This window comes from Callospermophilus lateralis, chromosome 18 (assembly GCF_048772815.1).
Source record: "Callospermophilus lateralis isolate mCalLat2 chromosome 18, mCalLat2.hap1, whole genome shotgun sequence".
In the NCBI taxonomy this organism is placed as follows: Eukaryota; Metazoa; Chordata; class Mammalia; order Rodentia; family Sciuridae; genus Callospermophilus; species Callospermophilus lateralis.
Window position 1 is genome coordinate 64614137 of NC_135322.1, and position 20149 is coordinate 64634285.

General features: G+C 56.6%; 1 protein-coding gene across 2 annotated transcripts in view; it reads right to left on the reverse strand.

Moving 5' to 3' along the window:
• Positions 1 to 20149, reverse strand: part of Zcchc14 (zinc finger CCHC-type containing 14) — a 61511-nt gene that overhangs the window by 6230 nt on the left and 35132 nt on the right. For both annotated transcript variants that reach the window (XM_076837825.2, XM_076837824.2), the window contains exons 3-11: positions 15475 to 15548; positions 7025 to 7096; positions 4460 to 4569; positions 3839 to 3933; positions 3702 to 3756; positions 2908 to 3190; positions 1432 to 1523; positions 910 to 1037; positions 69 to 209 (exon numbers count right to left, since the gene is read on the reverse strand). In XM_076837825.2, the coding sequence (XP_076693940.1) occupies positions 69 to 209; positions 910 to 1037; positions 1432 to 1523; positions 2908 to 3190; positions 3702 to 3756; positions 3839 to 3933; positions 4460 to 4569; positions 7025 to 7096; positions 15475 to 15548 (1050 nt within the window). The remainder of the gene's footprint in view (positions 1 to 68; positions 210 to 909; positions 1038 to 1431; positions 1524 to 2907; positions 3191 to 3701; positions 3757 to 3838; positions 3934 to 4459; positions 4570 to 7024; positions 7097 to 15474; positions 15549 to 20149) is intronic.

The window sequence follows — 20149 nt, forward strand, 5'->3', positions numbered from 1 at the left end:
AAAGAGCAGTCACCGCCATGCGAACCAGGACAGGGCGGGCAGCACAGCTGGTCAAGCGGGTGCCTTACGTCTGTCGTTCTCCTCCGCGCTGTCCGAGCTCTCTTCCCGCGCCTGCACACCCATGGGGCTGGAGGAGGAGCTCGAGTACTCTGAGGAGCTGCCCTCCCGGGGCATCTGGTGGGTGGGCGGCTCCACCTCCACCCGCAGCTCTGTGGAGAAGGCACAGGTCACCTTCAGGGTGGCATCCATGTCCAGCACAGGGGGCTGGCAGGGTGCCAGCCAGCACCAGCCCACTCTTAGCCACCACCCGGAGGCGATCCCTTTGGGCACACCCAAGAAGGCAAGGACAACTGCCACCACAGTCGGAGCCTCCCCTCCCACCTGCCCACGGCCTTGTGGGGAGGTGGGCAGCACCTAGGGCGGTGCCCACGGCAACATGTCTGCAGGGCTGGGTGTTGCTGGCCTCCACAGAAGACCAGGCCCAGCAGTTGGGAACAGACCTGCACCTGCCCATCCCTCAGGCTACTCTCGCTACTTGTCCTGGGTGAAGGAGAATCCACTCCACCCTGCGACAACGAGCCACCGCACAGGTGTCCCAGCCTTTCCCAAAGAGGGAGGGAGAGGAGCATGGCTGGGGGACTGGCTCCAGTGGTCGCGTGAAGACGGCCCCGGGAAGGTTCATCCTGGCCGCCTCCGGAGCTCCTGTCAGCTTGGCAGCTGCGTGTCTAATTCTTCTACCCAAACGGTTTCAGGAAGTCCCCATGAGCCTCCCTCCTGCCGTCCCTGGTCCCCATGGAAGTCAAACACAGAAAGGCTGCCTGGAGAGCACACTGCCAGTGGTGGGAGGCATGGCGCGAGGCACCTCGCCACCTGCACACCAAGGGCGGCCCAGCTGTGAGCCCTCCGCACCTGCAGCATGGCCACCTCGCCCGGCCTGCACAGGCCCCACGTGGCTGGTGGGGGGCACTCGGGCCACTCCGCTGCTGGTGACCAAAGTCGGGGCCGAAGAGTTCAGGCACCGCCGCTCCGACTTCTCCCTGCAGAACAAGGTACAGGAATAGTGAGTGTCCACTTGGGTTCCTGGTTCCCACACTACCCTCAGACCTCTGCTCCATGAGACCCACGCCGAAGGCTAAAAGGGATTCTGATTTTCCTGCCAGGCCAAGGCCACACCTGTACAATTTTATTTTTTTAATGAATTCATTATCATTACCATCACATTATTAAAATATATACTATTATCATTATTGTGCTTTCTTTTGTTTTCGCAGGGCTGGGGACTGAACCTAAGTGCTACATCTCAATCCTTTTATTTTTCACTCTGAGACAGGGCCTTGGCTAAGTTGCCCAGGCTGGCCTTGAACTTGCAGGCCTCCTGCCTCAGCCTCCCGAGTCACGGAAGACAGGTTTAGAAAACCGCCTCACACTTACTTTTCGAGCTCCAGCTGAGTCTTGAGCTTCTTCTTGGCGCCCATGGTCAGGGACTCAAACTTGTTGAGGTCTTCCTCAGTAAGGCTCAAGAACTTGCATGGGAGAGACCAATTACAGAGTTACTGAGACTCGGAACCGGAAACCAAGGACTCGGGGCTAAGAGTGACATGGCCGGGGCCTATTGACACATCAAGCCTATGCCATTAACAGAGGACTTGGGACAGGACAGTGACCTGGTGTGAACCGTCCACTGCTTCACGCACCTTTTCAGCAGAGACCTGGGCTTCTGCTTACCTCCCGCACAGATGCCGCGTGAGGGGCACCATGTGGCCCTCTGCTCGGCACAGGCCAGTCACCAGCATGGGTGAGCTACGTGGATAAATGACTGGAAAAGTCACAGTTCCACCTGCTGCAGAGCTGCCCTGGCAGCAGCACCCCACCCCCTGGGACAGCCCTAGGGAGACATGGTCCCCTGGGCACATGCCAGCCTCCGTGGCGGGAGCACAGCGTAAGCACACAGTCCTCCCTCAAGGCACCTTCACTCTGCGGGGTCGCAGGGGCCGTCCGCGGGGCAGCAGGCACTCTAACTCTCACCTCGCACCACAACCTGCTCTGCAGTGTAGCCATTGCAACCCACATGCTCAATTAGAAAAACTTAAAACTGATCAGTCATCTCTCTTTTGGGCGGGGACTGAATCGGGGTGCTGTACTACTGAGTTACATCCTCAGTCCTTTTTATGGTTTTTTTGTTTTTGTGTTTGAGACAGGGCCTTGATAAGTTGTCCAGCCTGGCCTTGAATTTGTGATCCTACCTACCTCAGCCTCCCAACTGGCTCAAATTACAGGGCTGTACCACCACCCCCAGGTCATAGGACCTCATTTCTAAGACATTTATAAATCCAAAACAGAGAGTATTACAAATATACTTAAAACTTGATTTGCTTTGTAGTAAAAACTTGATTTCTAGGTTCAATAGCTGGGTTTTGGACACATGAAACTTGCAGCTACCAACCTGTCCTGTCCAGCGGGGGGAGTTCAGAGTCCAGATACCTTGTGTGGGTTAATTTAATCAGCGGCATGCAGACTAGAAACACTTCAGAATCTTAACAAGGGAACAATGCTCCATTATAAAAACCAATTCTGTGAATATGCCTCAAAGAAGCTGCATCCACTGCTCGAGGCCTGCCCCATTTCAGTGGCTGGGCTGCGGGCATGGGCTACACAGGATGTGGACAGATGAGGGTGGTGCATACTGTCCACAGTGGGGCTCTGCATGGGGCCACGCTGGTCTCAGGGTGCTGTGGGTGGATCCCTGGAACTACATATGCAGCGACCTGCTTGTTCAAAACAGATCGGGGCCGCGTGATCTCTACCTTAGTTCCTCCACTCCACATGACCTCCAGGGACAAGGTCAGGATACAGGCAGCTAAAGGAGCACTGACCACACGGGCACAGCCCACACAGGAGCCTGCGTACCTTCTCCATGGTGAGCTGCTTAAAGACAGGATAATACTTGTGTAAGCGCAGCTTCCTAAGCCAGTCTAAAATTCCATTTTGCTCCTGGGGCTGAGGGGCCTGCAGACTGGAGGGCATCAGGATGGCAGGCGGGGCGTCCACCTGGGCCCGGTAGGCCAGTGCCGAGCCCGTGCCCCCGGCGTGGGAGCAGTGAGGCAAGGCAGCAGCTGCGTTGGCCGAGTGCTGCAGATGGTGCTGGGCACCACTCTGGGAAGACGGGATTCCGGCCACTCCACACACAGGCCTGCAGGACAGGAGACAGACAGGGGCACAGAAACACTGTTTTCCAAGACTTCAGCAGCACCGGACACTCTCCTGATGGCCCCCACTCCTTCCCGGCACACGCTGTCCGCCTACCATAAACTCTGGAAATACCAGCGTCCTCTCCAGCCCCCATCTCAACCACCTGCTTATGGTGAGACTGCTACGGGGTGCCTTGTGTGCAACAGAGACTCATGCACCCACATACCTGTGTGCACCCACATACCTATGTGCATGCACACTGTGTACATGTCCATCACCAACGGACCTCTGGTTGGGATGCCTAGTTTGTTAGTCAAAAATAACAAGAAGGTACTGATAGGCCTAAACCCACACTGACGACTCAGCACTATGAGGACATCATGAATCACACCATCTCTACCCTAGTCCTCGAGACGCCGTTCAAGACTCAGACTGAGAAGGACCTCACTCTGCAACTGCTGGCACAGTTAGAGCCAGGGCAGGGGTGAAGTGGGGTGGCTGCCCCCGCTCACCTGCCAGACACTCCCATCACGGCACCCACTTTCGGAAGGGAGGGGTTGCCAGGACCTGCAAGTCAGAAAAAGACGTGTCAGAGAAATTCAGATGATGGAAATGTCTACGTTTTTTCTGAATCACTTTACAAACTCACTTGGACTTTGAAGCTGTTGGGTGGGAGATGAGGTGCTGAAGAACTTCTTAACGTGGTCATTTTTCAGTACATGAGAAGGCAATGAAGCCAAATACCTACAAGTTAAGCAAAGGGGCTTTATCGTCAAAAAGGCACTAATGGTCACTACTGGGCCACGGTCTTAACTTTCAATCAAGAAAAATAGATATTTGAGAAAAAATAGGCAGCATGTCATAACCCACATCCTGCCTGCTGTCGGGAGTCTTCCTCGCTAGACCTGTGACATGAGCAATGAAAGCAAGCCTCCACCCGCTGCCCCTGTGTGCGGCCAGGTCACAGGACATGAGGATGGCGGCCCGGGAGCAGGACAGCAGCTCCTTGCACAGCACAGAAACCACGTGACGGGCGGCGTGCACTGAGTAGCCGCACACGCACGACAATTCAGAGGCTCTCAAAGGCATAGTAAGGGGTGGTGCAGGCTTCAAAACCCCTTCACTCATCCACTCAAAGTCGCCCAGAGGCTGTTCAGAGCCTTCTAAGACTGAGGAGAATCCTGTAGGCAGCGGAGACCCACCTGGGGGCAGCCGCGTGGCCAACGGCTTGCCCAGGCCCCCGAAAGACCTAGACAGGAGCCTCACCCACCTCAGGCCCGCTTCCAGATCCACGTGGTTCCTCTCCACGTAGAAGGGGTCTGAGCCAGCCAGGCAGGGAATGAGTTTCTCCAAGTTCTCTTCAGGGCAGAGCTGAGACAACTGAAATAGAGGACAGGCCAGGAGGGGCATCAGAACCAGCCACACACGCAGAGCTCCACCCAACAAGTCCTCTGCTGGCAAGACAGGACTGACACCGTCAAGCCGTTTTGGCATCCTCCATGCACTCACGGAGCAGAAAGACACTGCAGAACATCCCCAGCCCGCAGAGCCCGACAGTGCCCTGGCCCTTCCTTTCCAGGAGCCCTGCAGAGGCTGGGAAGCAGGGTCACCTGCTGGATCCAGGGTCACACAGGGACCACCCCTCAGGAAAGTCAGGACCTCAAGCCATCGTCTCCCCAGTGGCCCAGCATGAGGAAGAGGGGCTGCCACACAGGCAGAGCAGAGGAAGATGGCCGCGACGGCACGCTCCCCCAGTGAGCAGGGCACACGTGGGTGGCCAGGCCCGAGCAGGACGCAGCCCCACTCAGGAGCTCTCTTCCAAAGAGGCTGGCGACGCACAGACCAGACCTCGGGCCTCCCTGGCCTCCCTGTTCAAGGCAGGAGCCCTTAACCACGACGGAGGGAGGGAAGAAGTGCTCCTGGCCCGGGGCCAAGCACGCGTCTAGCCTCTGGGCCGAGATGAGGAAATGTGCTCTTGCCTCTGTCACCAGGCCACAGGGAAGGGCCACTGCCCTGGAAGAAGGGTAAAAGCAAATGCCCTCTGGCCCTGGTGGAGGGGTACGAATCCCCCCAGCCCAGGACCCTGCCCCACACAGGGCAGCACTACTGCTGAGGAGGGATAAGGGTGCTGAGGAGGACGTGACCCCGCGGTCCAGCATAAAGGCCCACACCCGGAACCAAGGCTGAGCTGCAGAAGAGGGCCCTCCCCACAGGCCCCACAGGCCCCACAGGCCCCACAGGTGACAGCCACTTCGGAATTGCCCTGGATGTGCCTGCCCCAGGGTGGAGCAGGCCAGGAGAACCCCAACACCCCAGGTAAGTGGCCCTGTGCTGGAGCTGCCCAAGGGTGACCATGGTGACACCCCCAGGGCCAGCTCCTGAGGGCCCGGCAGGAAAGAAGGCCCATTGCAGGCACAAGTGCCACTTCCTCAGCCTCCTACTTGCCACCAAAATGCCCAGTGGCCAGAGGTGCAGGGCACAGGGGAAAGCCAAGGGGCTAAAGTCAAGACAGAGTTGGCCAGGCACGGTGGCCACCCTGTGATCCAGCTGAGACCGAGGCAGGAGGATGCGCGTTCAAGGCCAGCCTCAGCAACTTAGTGAGACCCTGTCTCAAAACAAAATCTAGAAAAGACAAGGACGCGGCTTGGTGGCAGAGCGGCCCTGGTGCACTGAACAGGAGACACAAAGCCATCACCAGGGCCAGACTCCGGGGGACCCAGACCAGACCGGAGCAGCCATGTGAGCATCCCACAGGACCGAGCAGAAACAGGGCGCCTTCCACAGAGGGCTGGGCCCTGCCACAGACAAGTAGGCCAACAAACAGGACGGAGCCTGGCCCAAGAGGGGACACAAACCCACAGGCTCCATGCAGCCAGGACAGGGTGAGGAACACTCAGCAGATGTCAGCACTGAGCACGAGAAACTGTCCAAACTGCAACCCGGAGCCAGCCCAGAGCAAGGACAGCAGAGGCCTCAGAGGCCTGGGGAGCAGCAGGAGGCCCCCGAGCCAAGGGAAGGCGCCGAGCAGGAACCTCTCAGAGCACGCTGGAGGCGGTGCAAACACCCCGCGACCAGCCAAGGGTCAAGGGACAGAAGTGACTACAGAGGAGTGTCTGCGGCACAGTGGAGAGCGGGGCCAGGGCACAGGGGAAGAGACGCAGGGTAGCGTGCGTTCCCGGGGATGGATCTGTGTTCCTGCTGCCTGGTGGGCCACCAAGCAAGCACCAGCAGCATCTCCCACCCCTGCAGTGAGGGCGTGGCCCGCGACCCAGTGTCCTCCCCAGGGATGGGCCTTGCTTTCACAATGGAAGTGCAAGAGCCACTTCGGAAATGCCCTGGATATGCCGACCCTTGTTGAAAGGGAGCAGAGGGAAGGTCTGACACTGGCCCAGGCAGGGGTCGTCACCGTGGCCCTGGCCAGTGCCAGAGAGCACGCTGCAGCACATGTGTGTGCAGGCCCAAGGCATCTGTTAGCAGTGATGCTTTCTGCTCAAGTCACTTGTTGAACCAATTTAAAAATGAAAAGGGAGAACCCCATGTGTAAAAGTCAGAATGAGGGGCATCTGTCTGCTCAGCCCCTGAGCAGGACCCTCGCCCTCAGTCTGTGCCCAAGAAACCTGGGTGGAAAAAGCAGAAGCGCCCCAGCCGCCATGCCAGGGGCAGCTCGGCCTGTCTCCCCAGCACCGGGGCCCAGGCCGGGGCTCACTGCTGCAGCCTGACCAAAGCAGATCCCCGACTGCTGCTCACAGGAGAGAAGGAGACCCCGCAGTCACGCTGCACGATGCGCAGCTACTGGGAAAGGAGCCCTTTGTTATAGGAGCCTGAATCACCTTACCTTTGAAATAAATTCAGTCACTTCTGAGGAAGATTTGGTTACTGATGTTACTGAAGAATCAGACCACAAGACCTTAAAAACAAACAAACAAACAAACCTTAAAAACAGACGCCACATCCTCAGTTCACAGCACACATGACCAGGTGTTGATGGGGGCACAGGGTTAGCAAGCACCTGGGGAAAATGGAACATGCAGGCCTGCTCCCCTTGCCACCAAGAGGAGCGTCACACGACTCGCCCCCAAGCTTAGCATCCTGCTTTATGCAATATTCAAAAGCCACCACAGGATGCCAGCCCAGGTCTCAGCCTGCTCTGCCCACAACAGGCACGCTTCCTCGAGGGGCCTCCACGGTACACTGGGTGCACAATCAGCCATTTCCCAGAACTCGGCCCCTTCACCTAAAAGCAAGCATCCGGGCTGCAGCAGGTGCTGTAGACACAGGGACACCATGAGTCCATTGGGTCACTGGCAGAACCAGGGGGAGTCACATGTAAGTACATCCATGACTCCAGGACTCCATGAAGGGGGGGCAGTACAGGGACGGGGACACGTCAATTTGGAGAGTCCAGTGGGAAGACCCAAAAGGGCTAGCTGGCAGAAGGTCTGTGTGCCCAGTGGCCAAATGTCTACCCTGAGTGCCTTCTTCCTGCCCAGCCCATGGCCCATGGCCAGCCTGAACGCAGAGCCCCAAGGAGCTCCTGTCATGGGCTGGTGGCTCGTGTCATCCCAGGTGAGAGTAGTGCAGCTGGCTTGGGTACCACTAGACCTGAATGAGGGGCACTGTGGCTGCCAGAGCCTCTCCACAGAGAGCAGCCCGAGCTGACATGCTGACTTTGAGTGGCCACAGGGATCAGACAGACAGGGCAGCCTTGGGGAGACAGAGGTGGCCGAGAGTGAACACCACCAAATGCAAACTTCACCAGGTCCAGAAGCACTGGAGGGCCCCAGGCAGGCAATAAAACGACCCAGTGTTTCTAGTAAAATTGAGACACTGCATTTGCCCTGGTTCAGAGCAGAGAACTCAACTGTCACCCCACTGTCACCCTTCCGCACAGCGCCTGGAGCTGAGCCTCCCTGCCTGGCTGGGAGGGCCTGGAGGGCTTCTCCAGACCACGGTCCCACCAATCTCGTCCCACCACATACGCCATCATGCAGTGCAGGAAAGGAAGGGCCCTGGGCCTCCCAGAGCACGCAGTCCCCACACATGCCCCAGCTGCCTGCTGCCAGGCGTGCCCCCGGCTGATGCCCTGGAGGGAAGCTGGGCTGGCAGGCCCCACCTGCGAGCTCCCCAGCCCTCGAGCTGTGCTGACACCTGTGCTCCTGGGAGGGGCTGGCAGAGCCCAGCTGCCGTGCTGGGGGGGGCTGCAGTCAGACTCCTCCTCCTGCTCCCCACCCACCCACGCCACACAGAAGGCAACAGCCAACACAGATGCGGTCCAACAGCCACACGACAAGGCTGGCACGGACGTTCATGTGTAAAGTGACAACTTGCTCCACACGTAACACTACTATTCTCAACGAGTGCCCAAGGTGGGATACAGAGGAAACCCAGCAGAGCATGGGGCACAGAAACCTACATCTGCAGGGGCGCGGCACAGCAGGGTTCAGACCAGCCCACCTCCCTGGGGCCACCTCGGCCCTGACGCTTGGTCCCGCTGCCCACTCAGCCCACAGCAATGAGGCGGGCAGCCCCAGGAGGGCCATGGAGGCGAGAGACACATGCCACATCAGCTGACCTCTGTCACCCAGCCCAAGAGCCACGGACCACTGGCCACAGGGCTCCCCACTGCCTCCTGAGAACCAGCGTGCAGACTGACACGATGGGAGACCACCCAACACACAGACACGCCTGGGCTCCCTCACACACAGGGCCTCGCTCTCCTGTGTCACTTCCTCACACAGCACCCTCTGGAGCCCCATTCTACACCAGCAAAAGGCCAGCCAGATGCCCCGGGGGTGCCCCTGGTCACAGGCCCTGTCTACAGCTCACACTGAACCCCTGGGAGAGCAGGCGGCCCAGGGCCCCGACTATCCCCAGTCCCAAGGAAGGGTGAGGCTGACCAATAGAACTAAGCACCTGGAGAAGGCTCAGGCCTCTTCTCTTGTTAAAAGCACAAAACACCCTTCACCTTCTCAAAGAGCTACAGGACCCAGGAGCGGGAGGCTGGGAGAGAAAGGCAGTAAGGGCCTGTTTGGTTTTGTCTGTTGTACCAGGGCCTGAACCCAAGGGCTCTTGGCCACTGACACATCCCCAGCTGGGTTTTTAGTTTTGAATTTTGAGCCAGGGTCTTGCTAAGTTGCTTCGGACCTTGCTAAGTTGTTGAGGCTGACTTCAAACTCATGATCCTCCTGTCTCAGCCTCCTGAGCTGCTGGGATCACAGACGGGTGTAGCGCTGTGCCTGGCTGAGCCAAGAGTTTTCTGAAATGAAACCCAGGGCAGCAAAAGGGATAGAGATGAGGTGATTCTCCACACAACATAGCACAAGACCCCAGAGACCCCAGACGGACAGGGCAGCCTCAGGGAGACAGAGGGAATGTGGGGGGCCACACGCAGACAGCAGGCCAGCAAAGGAGAAGAGAAAGATCAGAAGTCACTAAGGGAAGGTCTCCACGTATGGATCCAAGTCTCACCTCCCGGAAACACACACCTGGGACTAGAGGATCCCAGAACCTCCAGAGTGTACAGCAGTGGCCACGCTCGGCCCAGGGCAGGAGCCAGAACAGACGCTTCTCCACTGCAACCCCGCAGGCAGCCAGCAGCAGAGAGCAGAGCTCCAGCTTCCTGCAGATGATGGCAGCCAGCCTCAAGTCCATTACCAAGTGTCAGGCTGGACATTCAAGGAGAGCTTCAACAGGAAGTCTCACAAAAGGGTCTTACCCCTAAGTGCCCTTCCCAGACACCACCAGAGCCCTCCCAAAACACAGACCAATCTCAGAGATCCAGGGTCAGGGAGAGCAGGCTCCTGGGACAGAGCTGTGGACGCTCTCAAGCCACGGCTTGGCTCTAGAAGCACCTGCACCTGGACTGAAGAGGAGCCGCAGGAGGCCAGCAGCTGCTGGCGGGCAGGCGGGCAGTGCTCTGAGCCTCCTCACTAACAAAACCCCAGGCAGCCTCGACCCCAAAGCAGCAAGAGGCCCTGTGAGAAAGGAAGCGGGGTGGCCCAGGCCTGGCCAGAGGCCCCTCATGGCCATTCAGATGTTGACCATCCAGATGTCATCCAGCCATCAAGGCGACATCAAAGCCAACATCTAACCCCCCCCCCCCCACACACACACAGTCTGATATAAAACAAAAACTCAATTACAAAAATAGCTGCCAAGACTCACCCTCTGCTGCTAGGAAAAGACATCCAGGAAGTTAACGCTTTGAGATGCAAAGTGGACTTCAAAGGCAGGACAGGCATGGGGGTGCTCTCCCATCTGAGCTTCCTCCAGCCCCTCTTGTTCACTTGTCTATTTCTATGTGGTGCTGAGGGTTGGACCCAGCGACCCCTGCCCACCCCCAGTGCCAGGTGAGGACTCCACCTCTGAGCCACAGCCCAGCCCACCTCCAGCCCTTTTTGTTTTAAGGCAGGGGCTGGCCAGGTTGCTGAGGCTGGCCCAGAACTCGTGATCCTCCTGCCAAGCCTCCTGAACAGCTGGGGTCAAGGTGCACCTCTGCACCCAGAGCTCTCCTTCCTAAAGTGATCAAGTCAAAGCAGCTCCTCAGGCACAGCAGGTGTCTCAGACGCTGGGACCCTTCCGCGTCCTTCTCCCTTTTCATCACGTACAGCAAGGGAAGTTTCTCTTGGACGGTTTTAGCTATTTCATTATTTTTTCTTATGGTACTAGGCATCGAACCCAGGGCCCCACGCAGACCAGGCGAGCGCTCTTTCACTGAGCCGCACCCCCGGCCTGACTGAGCGATGTCATTTCCTTAATGATGAATCTTGTCAAGGTGGTAGCATGCAGTCACTTCACATGTACACAGTTACGAATTTCACATTCAAAATATTCCATTATTCACTTTTTGCACGCGGATTGGTTTCCTAAAGTAACTGTCAATACAGCGTCACAGGACAAAACCAACCCTGTGGGACAGGAGGAAAGAGCCCATTCCCACGAGAGGCAGACACGTGTATCTTGAGGTGACCCAAATCCATTGCTGACACCTTCCCCCGCAACAGAACCTCTTCCTGTGTGCTACTGACAAAGCCATGGGGCTGGCCGGGGCCAGGCTAGGGACACTGCCGGGGGCAGCAAAGATTCTCCAAGAGGAAGGTGCTTCCAACTCCCCTGGACTTAGCCAAGGCCTCCACCCTGAGCTCCTGGTGGGTGGCTCCCAGGTGACGCTCTTCGTCCACTCACAGCACAGCTCGCTGGCGCGACAATCTGCTTACCTTCCATGAGAAGAGTCCTGTGGGCTACAGGGAAACCCCTACTCTTCAACAGTTCTGAGAGCATGTTGGCTAGTAGCACATGATCCCAGCCGCTCAGGAGGCTGACCTGAGGCCAGCAGTACAAGGGCAGCCTCTGCCACTCAGCGAGACCCTGCTTCAAAGTTTAAACAAGGGTTGAGGTGTGGCTCAGAGAGAAGGGGCTTGCCAAGCATGTGCAAAACCCTGGGTTCCATTCCTGGTGGCACCCCAAAAAAAGGAAAGACAAAGTTCCAAGCTAGACTTGACAGTGAATACCACAGGTGAAGTGTGCCATCTGCATTTTAACAGGGGCCACTCGCAAAGCCACCCACGCCAACAGTTAGCAGACCATTCCTGGAGGCCTCCCAGCCCTTCCCCAGGAAACCCAAGCCCTCTGATGGTTGAGACAGGCCTGCCTTCTCCGGGATCCTGTGAGGACACTCCTGCGTGGCTCCCACCGCACACCCTGCTCAGAAGTTGTATCGTACTTGGGTGGCTCCACACCGTGACAACTCACTGGCACTGCTGACTGCTCAGCAGCTCACGCCTCTGTGTGGTGGGGACACTCCACGTGGGGACAGAATGCATCTGTTTGTCCGTTTCCTGGAGACAGTCGGGGTGCTGCTCACAGCTGGCCCTGGGTGCCACCCCGAGCTGTGAGCGCGGGCTGAGCCTGTGTGGAGCTGGCACTCACGCTGCGTGTCTGTGGCTTTTCCTGCAGGGCTGGAGCTCAAAGGCAGGCCTTGTGCCAGGCCAGTGCCCCTTCACTGAGCTGCACCCAGACCTTCCACTTTTTAAAGAAGCCGCCAAGCTGCTTCCCACAGTGCCCACAGCCTGGCCAGCACCACAGCCAGACTCTTACACCTGGTCCTTCCAACAGCCAAGGACGCCCTCTGGTTCTGACAGCACTTGCAGTAGGTCGGTGCCCGCCGTCTGACCGCTGTTCCCGCCGCCTCCTCCTCGCCGTTCTCATCTTTTGTCCATTTTGTCTCACCGTTGGGGCTCTTTATATATTCTGAATGCCACCCTTCATAGGACCTGGGAGGCGTGAGCTCTCTCCTAACCCTGCCTGTCCTTTCATCCTCTTCCTGCATCACACATCTGCGCTGAGAAAATGTCCCCTGGTTGGTGTCATGAGGTTCCTGTGCCTCTTGAAGCTGCAGGGCTCAGGGCCCAGAGGGAGGTGGAGGTCGGCTGTGTCCCACCCCACCTTCCTGTGCCAGCGGCTCTCACGGGTCAGACCTGAAGGCCTTCCTGGACCTTCCCGGGGGCCTGGCCCTGCGCCTGGCCCCTGGCAGTCTCCAGAGGCCCAGGCCGGGTGTTGCAGCTGCACCAGCAGACAGCAGGCAGCATGGACCTCCAGCTGCGCCTTCTGGTCACGACTACTGACTACGCCAGCTCTGCACACAGCTCTCCTTTTTCTTTGGCACTGGGGATTGAACCCAGGAACACGCTACCACTGAGCCACACCCCCAGCCCTTTTTTGTACTTTATTTAGAGAGAGAGTTGCTTAGCACCTCCTTATCGCTGAGGCTGGCTTTGAACTCAAGATCCTCCTGCCTCAGCCTCCTGATCTGCTGGGATGACAGGCATGGCCACCACCTGGCACTTTAATTTTTATTTTGAGATAAGGTTTTGCCAAGTGTTCAGGATGGCCTTGAACTTGTGACCCCCTGCCTCAGACCCCAGCCTCTGGGACCACAGGGATGCTGCGCTGTGCTGTGGTGTACACACAGCTTTTCAATCAACTTGTTCGTCACTAACACAGAACAACCCCACTGGGGTGTTTTTGTTTTTTTTTGGGGGGAGGGGGTTTGCATCAGACCAGAGGAAGCTGAGTGGGGGGGGGTGTCGAGCCATCTTCTTCACAGAGCCTTGGCCTCTGACCACCGGGGGCTCTGGTGACCAGGGGAGATGCTGGAGGTCAGCAGCAGGCGTCCAACTCTTCTGTGTGACAGGGGACTGCCCCTGAGACACATGAAGATGAGGGGGACACCATCAGTGTCCCCCTTGGAGCACAGCGCCTCCTTCCAACAGGACGGGACAGCGTGGGCCTGCGAGTATGCCTCACCAATAGTACAGCAGTGGCTGGGCTTGGGCTGGGGTTGCCCAGCGCCTCCCTGTGCTGGCCGCGGCCCCCCATGAACTCCAGCACTCGTCCAAGACGTCTTCAGGTCTTGATGAAGACCCCCTTGCTGTGCGCCTCAGATCACTGCCCACAAATGCAGCCTGGCTGTGCGCCCTGGGCATCTGGAGGAAGCACTGCCCTCTGAGCACAGGGCAGAGGCTGCCAGGAGCCGCCACGCCTGCTCCTCAAGTCCTCCACTTCCGCTTAACCCTCTGGGCAGCAAAGTCTTTGGCCACTCACAGGGCAGCGTGGAAGCCACGAGGCCAGCATAAGCAAGTCTGCCCAGGCAACGCACAGGCGTCCGGGAGGCAGGGATGGCGCAGGTGGGCAGCTCCTCTTCAGTCAGAAGCGCCAGGAGGAGGTGGCAAGGGCCCCACCCTGTCACTGAAGCTCAAGTCTTCCCGGGAGAAGAAGAGGCACATTTGGTTCTCGACGTCACCAGTTCTCATGCCACGTGGCCCACTTTCCTTGCCACAAATAACCATATCGTGGACTAGGGAAATCAAAGCCTGCCACGACCAGCCAGATGGAGAGGGTGAGCTGACTCTCCCGCGACGGTGTCCCACACCAGCCTGCTACACACGGTGTGTGCTGAGCCTGGCCGTGCATGACAGAAGCCAGGAGTGCTGCGTCCTGGACATCCAAGAGCCCAGGGCTCCCGCAGTCTACTGGCCTGCACAACCCTGAGACCCGGAACTCAGGGGCTCTGCTGGCCAAGGCTCAGTGCCACTACCACAGCCAACAGCCTCCAAATCCTAAGGTCCCCCTGCATTTATAAAGGACCCCTCTGTAGCAGAGGAACCAGGTCTCACAGTGCAGACCTCCCAGATTCCACGAGGATCCGTCCCAAGCAACAGCCTTAGGGTGTATGACACAGGCACAGTCCTTGAAACCCCCGTGAACTGCTTACAGTGCACACACCGAGCACCAACACCACCCTCACTCCCGAACACTCCACGGGCTGCAGGCAGGTCTCCCTGACCAGCTGGTCTCCTGAGACCTCACGCCCAGTAGGTAACAGAGCCCGACAGCGGCACCATGCACCAAAACCTTCCCAGCATCGTTCACAGCTGCAAAGGTCCAGCAGCAGCTTTCAGGAGTAGTGTTCTCTCTCTCTCTCTCTCTCTCTCTCTCTCTCTCTACACCAGGGACTGAACTCAGGGCACTGACCACTGGAGATGTCCGAGCCACACCCCAGCCCTATTCTGTACTTTATTTAGAGACAGTCTCACCAGTCGCTCAGGCCTCACTGTTGCTGAGGCCGGCTTTGAACTCACGCTCCTCCTGCCTGATAGTTCTTAAAAGAAAGATTGAAAGGTGACCTTGCTCCCCCTCTTCATGCTGCCTCTTGCTGCCCAGATGGACACCTGAGGTGGAGCTAAGGGGTCACGGGAGGCTGAGAAGCTCACCAGGGGGCCGGGACCCTGGGCACTCTGAGAGCTAACCCTCCACCTCATCACACCCTACGCAGGTGCCCAGACTCAGACCCCGTCTGGCTCCAGCTCAGGTCCTTCATGTCCTCCGCCTGGAGCCAAGGCTATGCCCCCAGAGGAAGGACTCCTCATGGGAGCTTCCCACCCGACTGCTGGGGCCGAGCATGGCCCTCCACTCCCCAGGGCCCAAGGTTCACACGACAACGTCCTCTTTGCTGAGGGGAGGTGGGGGCACAAAAGTCCAGCTACTGTCCCCACCACACTGTGACAGAGGCAGAACCGCTCCAGAGCCCTGCCCGGTGCCCACCTGGGGGTCTGTGGTGAGGAGCCAACCACCAGCCCTGGGGATGCCCACCTGGTCACTCCCACTCACTTGGCCCACGTCACTCAGTATTTGTTCTGGGCTTTTACTCAGGTAAGTGGGTGCCTGTTGGTGGCAAATGTCTTGTTCCTATCTCTTGGAGGAGAGGGAAAAAACTTAGCATCTTACCTCAAAGGAACAGTCGACATTTCTGTCACTGTGTGTGTGTGACAATCCCTTCAGGTCTATCTTTTCAACACTCACTGCAAAAGTAAACAGACAGAACAAAGCAGAATTACACGGTGAAGTGAGAGCTCGAGGCAGCCCCGGTGGGCATCCCCACAGTGGGCATCCCCGCGGTGGGCAGCTGGAGCCTGAGACTGCCAACAAGCCTCCCGGCGGCCCGAGGCCAGAGGCCAGACCAAACCGGGAAAGGAAGAAGGGCAGGGAGCCTGGCCGCAGGCTGCGTCTCCCATCACCCGCCAGCCCCCAGCAGGGCCACCGCCCTGTCCACCCTGTCAGTCCCACCTCAGGAGAAGCAGGGTTCCACACCAGCCCAGGGACTACTACCCCATCCTCAGAGACAGCAGAGGGCGTGTCCAGGGGACCCAGCCATGGGGAGAGCGCCACAGCTATCAACTTATCACTCTCTTGCTTCCTCCCTTTCCAAAGTTTGCTCTCCTCAAAAACAAAGCAATACCATTCTGTTATGAGCATCATTTCTTTTTTCTTTTTGGGGGGAGGGGGAGTGTTTCAGGGATTGAATACAGGGGTGCTCTGCCACTGAGCTACATCCCCAGCTCCCACACTTTTTTCTTTGAGACAGGGCCTCACTAAGTTGCTGAGGCTGGCTTCTAACATGTGCTCCTCCTCTCTCGGCCTCCCAACTGCTTGGAATCACAGGCATGGACGTTCCCCGGTTTTGAGCACTACTTCCAGGGACCGTCTGCTCAAGACCCCGTGTGCTGGGGCTCCCACTCCCACCCTCCCCCCATGCCTCCTGCTTCTGCCGCAGGCACTCGTGTTTTTCAAGCACCCTTCTGAGCTGGCGTTTCCTCAGCACGACAGTCAGAGAATGCAACCCGCCCCCAGGCAGCTGGGAAAGACCACGCAGAGACCAAGGCTGTGCCGAGCTTTAAGCCCCTTCCCATTAGCTTCTGCCACTGCCGGGCCACACGGCAGGTGCTGCCTACGCCCCAGAGCTGGGGTAGTGAAGAGAGGAACTAGCGGCCTGGGGGTGCTCGTCCCTTCCTGCCTGCTCATGGCAAGCCCCGACTCAGCCCAGCTCCGCAGGGTGGTGTGCACTGTGGGACGCGCTCACCCACCCAGAGTCTGAGCTCAATACGGCCCTGCGGGAAAGAGCTGCCCTGCTAGAGGGGCCCAGAGTCCTCCCCTGACCCCGACCGCCTCAGGGCATGGGCAGGCTGCAGCCGGGGTCCCCCCAGAGCAGTGGCGTCACCCTGACCAAGCTGTTGGGATCTCTGAGCACCAGGAACCACGTCGGTGAGCCTGAGACACGCGGCTGGCGTCTGTCCTGCCCTGAGCGCCAGCGTGTCCCCACGTGAGCAGGGGAGCCACTCGGTGTTTGCCTGTAAAGAGGCATCAGCCAGCCCCAGCCGGAGGGCAGCGGGACCTGCTCCCTGGAGCCTGCAGAGGAGGCTGGCGGACCACTGGTGCGGCAGGCTGCAGGCGCTCCACTTCAGAGCCGCGGAGGCACTTCCAGGGTGAGGCCGGGCTCCAGAGCGCTCACCTTGCACACCAGCACCAGCACCACAAGGAAGAGAGGCAGGATGAAAAAGGCCGTGGTAATCAAAACAAAAGGCCACGTGAAAAAACCCTTCTTAACTTAAAAAAAAAAAAAAAATCTCAGGTGAGTAGCATGAATATGATTCTGTTTAAAGGACAAGTGGGGGCTGAGGTTGTGGCTCAGAGGCACATGTAAGGCCTTGGGTTCGATCCTCAGCAAATAAACAAACAAGATAAAGATATTGCATCCTTGCATAGCTAAAAAATATTTTTAAAAGGGCAAATGAGTTGGGTGCGGTGCCGCACGCCTGTAATCCCAGCAGCTCCGGAGGCTGAGGCAGGAGGATGGAGAGTTCAAAGCCAGCCTCAGCAAAAGAGAAGCGCTAAGCAACTCAGTGAGACTGTCTCTAAATAAAAAACAGAATAGGGCTGGGGTGTGGCTCAGTGGTCAAGTGTCCTGGGTTCAATCCTCAGTACCAAAAGATTAAAAATTAAAAAATAAAAGTGCACGAGTACATTAAACTCGCGCCTCCCATGCAGTCAACACCTCACCTAAGAGCCCGCAGGCTAGCGTAACTGACCAGGCCAAGCAGGGTGGCCTGGGGCTAGCGCCTCAACTCTACCCTAGGTATGGCTCCGGGGATGCACCCCTCACTCCAGGGCCTGGGTCTGCGTGGGCTCTGGATCACTGGCCGCCCACACCTGCTGCTGGCCAGGCTCAGCTGTGCAGGGTCGTCAGAGCGCTTGTCGGGCTTGTGCGAGGCACTGGGTCCATTCTCAGCACCGCATATAACTAAAATAAAGGCCTATTGACAATTTTTTTAAAAACTTTAAACAAAAATAATTAATAAGTGTTAAAAAAAAAAAAATTACTGGGCTCAGGTGGGCAGCAACGGAAGCCCCGAGAGCCCAGGCACTGCGGGCTGCTGCGGTCCCCGGCAGGTCCAGCACGGCCACTCCACCATGTTGGCGAGGCTCGCTGATTTCCGCCACCCTCTCAGGGGCGATGTATGACCACAGCCTGGTCTTCTGGCCAGAAAGGGACTGCAAGTGCTGGGGCGGCAGCGGCCGGCGGGGTGCGAGTCCAAGCGCTTCACACTCCAGGCAGGCCGCTTCCAGACCTGGACCTAGGGACTGCCACAGGGAGGCCCAGGCTGCCCACCAGCAGCACTGCAGAAGCCTGGAACAGGGCACCAGGGTCCATGGTCCGCCTGGTGTCAGAACAGCCAGATCCAAGCCACCAGATCGCTGTGGAGGGCGGAGTGCCACATCTTCTGCAGGGCGTAAAGGAAAGCCAGCATCTCATGCCTTCACATTCGAGAAGAGCAACAGGATCCACCACCTAGGTGGCCAGAGGCGGGAACTACAGGCAGGACGCCCAGAACTATTACAACGTGCCCAACAAGCAGGGCAAACACCTGGGCCTGAGAACAGGCGGAAAGCCTCAAGACAGCAAGACCACAGGAAAATCGTAGAACTGGATTTTTTTCTTTAACTCGGATGGTGGTGGGAATAATCAGCAGCGAACAGATCAGATCCAGGACACAGGCTAAAGGTGAAGGGGAGCAGGGCCCTCTCCCTGCTGGAGAAGCTCATTTCCACCACGGGGAAGGGAGCCCAGGGTGGGCCTGAGGCCAAGAACTAGGTGGGATGCATCCCTACGCACACGCACGCGCGCGCACACAGGCACACACACAGACACGCTCTGCCTGCAGCCTGGAGCAGCCCCTCCACTGCAGTGGCACACTGCTGGGAGCCATCAGCCAAGTAGGTATGACAATCTCCTTGCCAGCTTACTCCCATGCTGTCTAGTGGAAGGACTTCTGAAAGGTGACCTTGCTCAAGGACCAGGGCAGGATCCCTGTTTAGGGTGTTCCCCCTTTAGAATAGGGCAGTTTAGCATAATAGGAGATTAGGGTGTTCCCCCTTTAGAATAGGGCGTATCCTGCTGCTGAGTTCCTCTTGAGTGCTTAGGGTCAGACAGTATATTTTGGGAGACAGAAGCCCATGCGGAGTGGATTTGGGCAGAGAACGTGGATTTCCCCCAGAGCGTGTTTGTAGACGGCAGGTGTGAGTTCGGGAATAAAGAATTGCTGTTTGAATCTACAAGCTGTGTGGTGGCTCGTGATTTGTGCCCAGCCAGAGACTGCGGCATCTGGTGGCTCGTACGCGGAAAGTCTGAAACTTGGAGGTAAGTGAAATTGCTCGCCCCTGAGGGAAGGTGAGAGAATGGGTGACCATTTCAAAAAACAATGTGTTCTTCTTTTGATTTATTTTGTTTTTCTTTCAAGCTGCCTATCCCTAGAAGTTTCTCAGGCAAACTGGGGAAAATGGTTGACTCAAAGTTTGAAGTTGTTCGCCTCCAAGGAAGAGAAATTGTTAGAGAAAGGAGGCAACCCAGTAAGACCAAGAACAGTTAGGACATATGTTGATACAACAAAAATGTAGCCCATGGCTTTTTAAAGACGAGTTATTAAATATATCAATGGGACCATCATGGTATCCTGTAAAAGGATTTTTCTTCAACAAGAAAGAGATGGCTAGTTCTGTTTACTACAATTGTCTAAGATCTTGGTTTTCACATATGTCTGATTAATTTACAAAGCTAAAGTGTTAAAATATCAACCACTAAATATGAAATCAAGTACTCTTTACTTATTAAATTCCATAAGGTAATATGTTTAAACATTATGTGTGTCTTCATAAATTGGTGAATGGAAAAAAGTTTAATATTGCTTTGGTCCGTGTCTTTGCTAAAACAAGGTTACTAAGTGTTAAGATTCTATCAGGTGTAATTTATATACAAAGAGTATAAGAAGTTTCAGTTGGGTTTCCATTACAGTATTATAGTACCATAAAAAACATGAAAGTATTTCATCTTATTAAAGTGGAGTAATTTGTCTAAATCGGAAATTTTATAAGGGTTGTTTCAGAATGTAAATTTATAAAAAGGGTTAATGGTTAAAAAAGAGATATAAAAAGATTCAAGATGTGGAAATATATTTTAATATAAAGGTTAAAAAAATGTTTCTAGATGAGATAATCTCTGTGTGGTAAAGTAAAAAGTTGTAAAATGCCATTTAAAAAGATTTTGAGGAAACTAGACTTACTTTAAAAG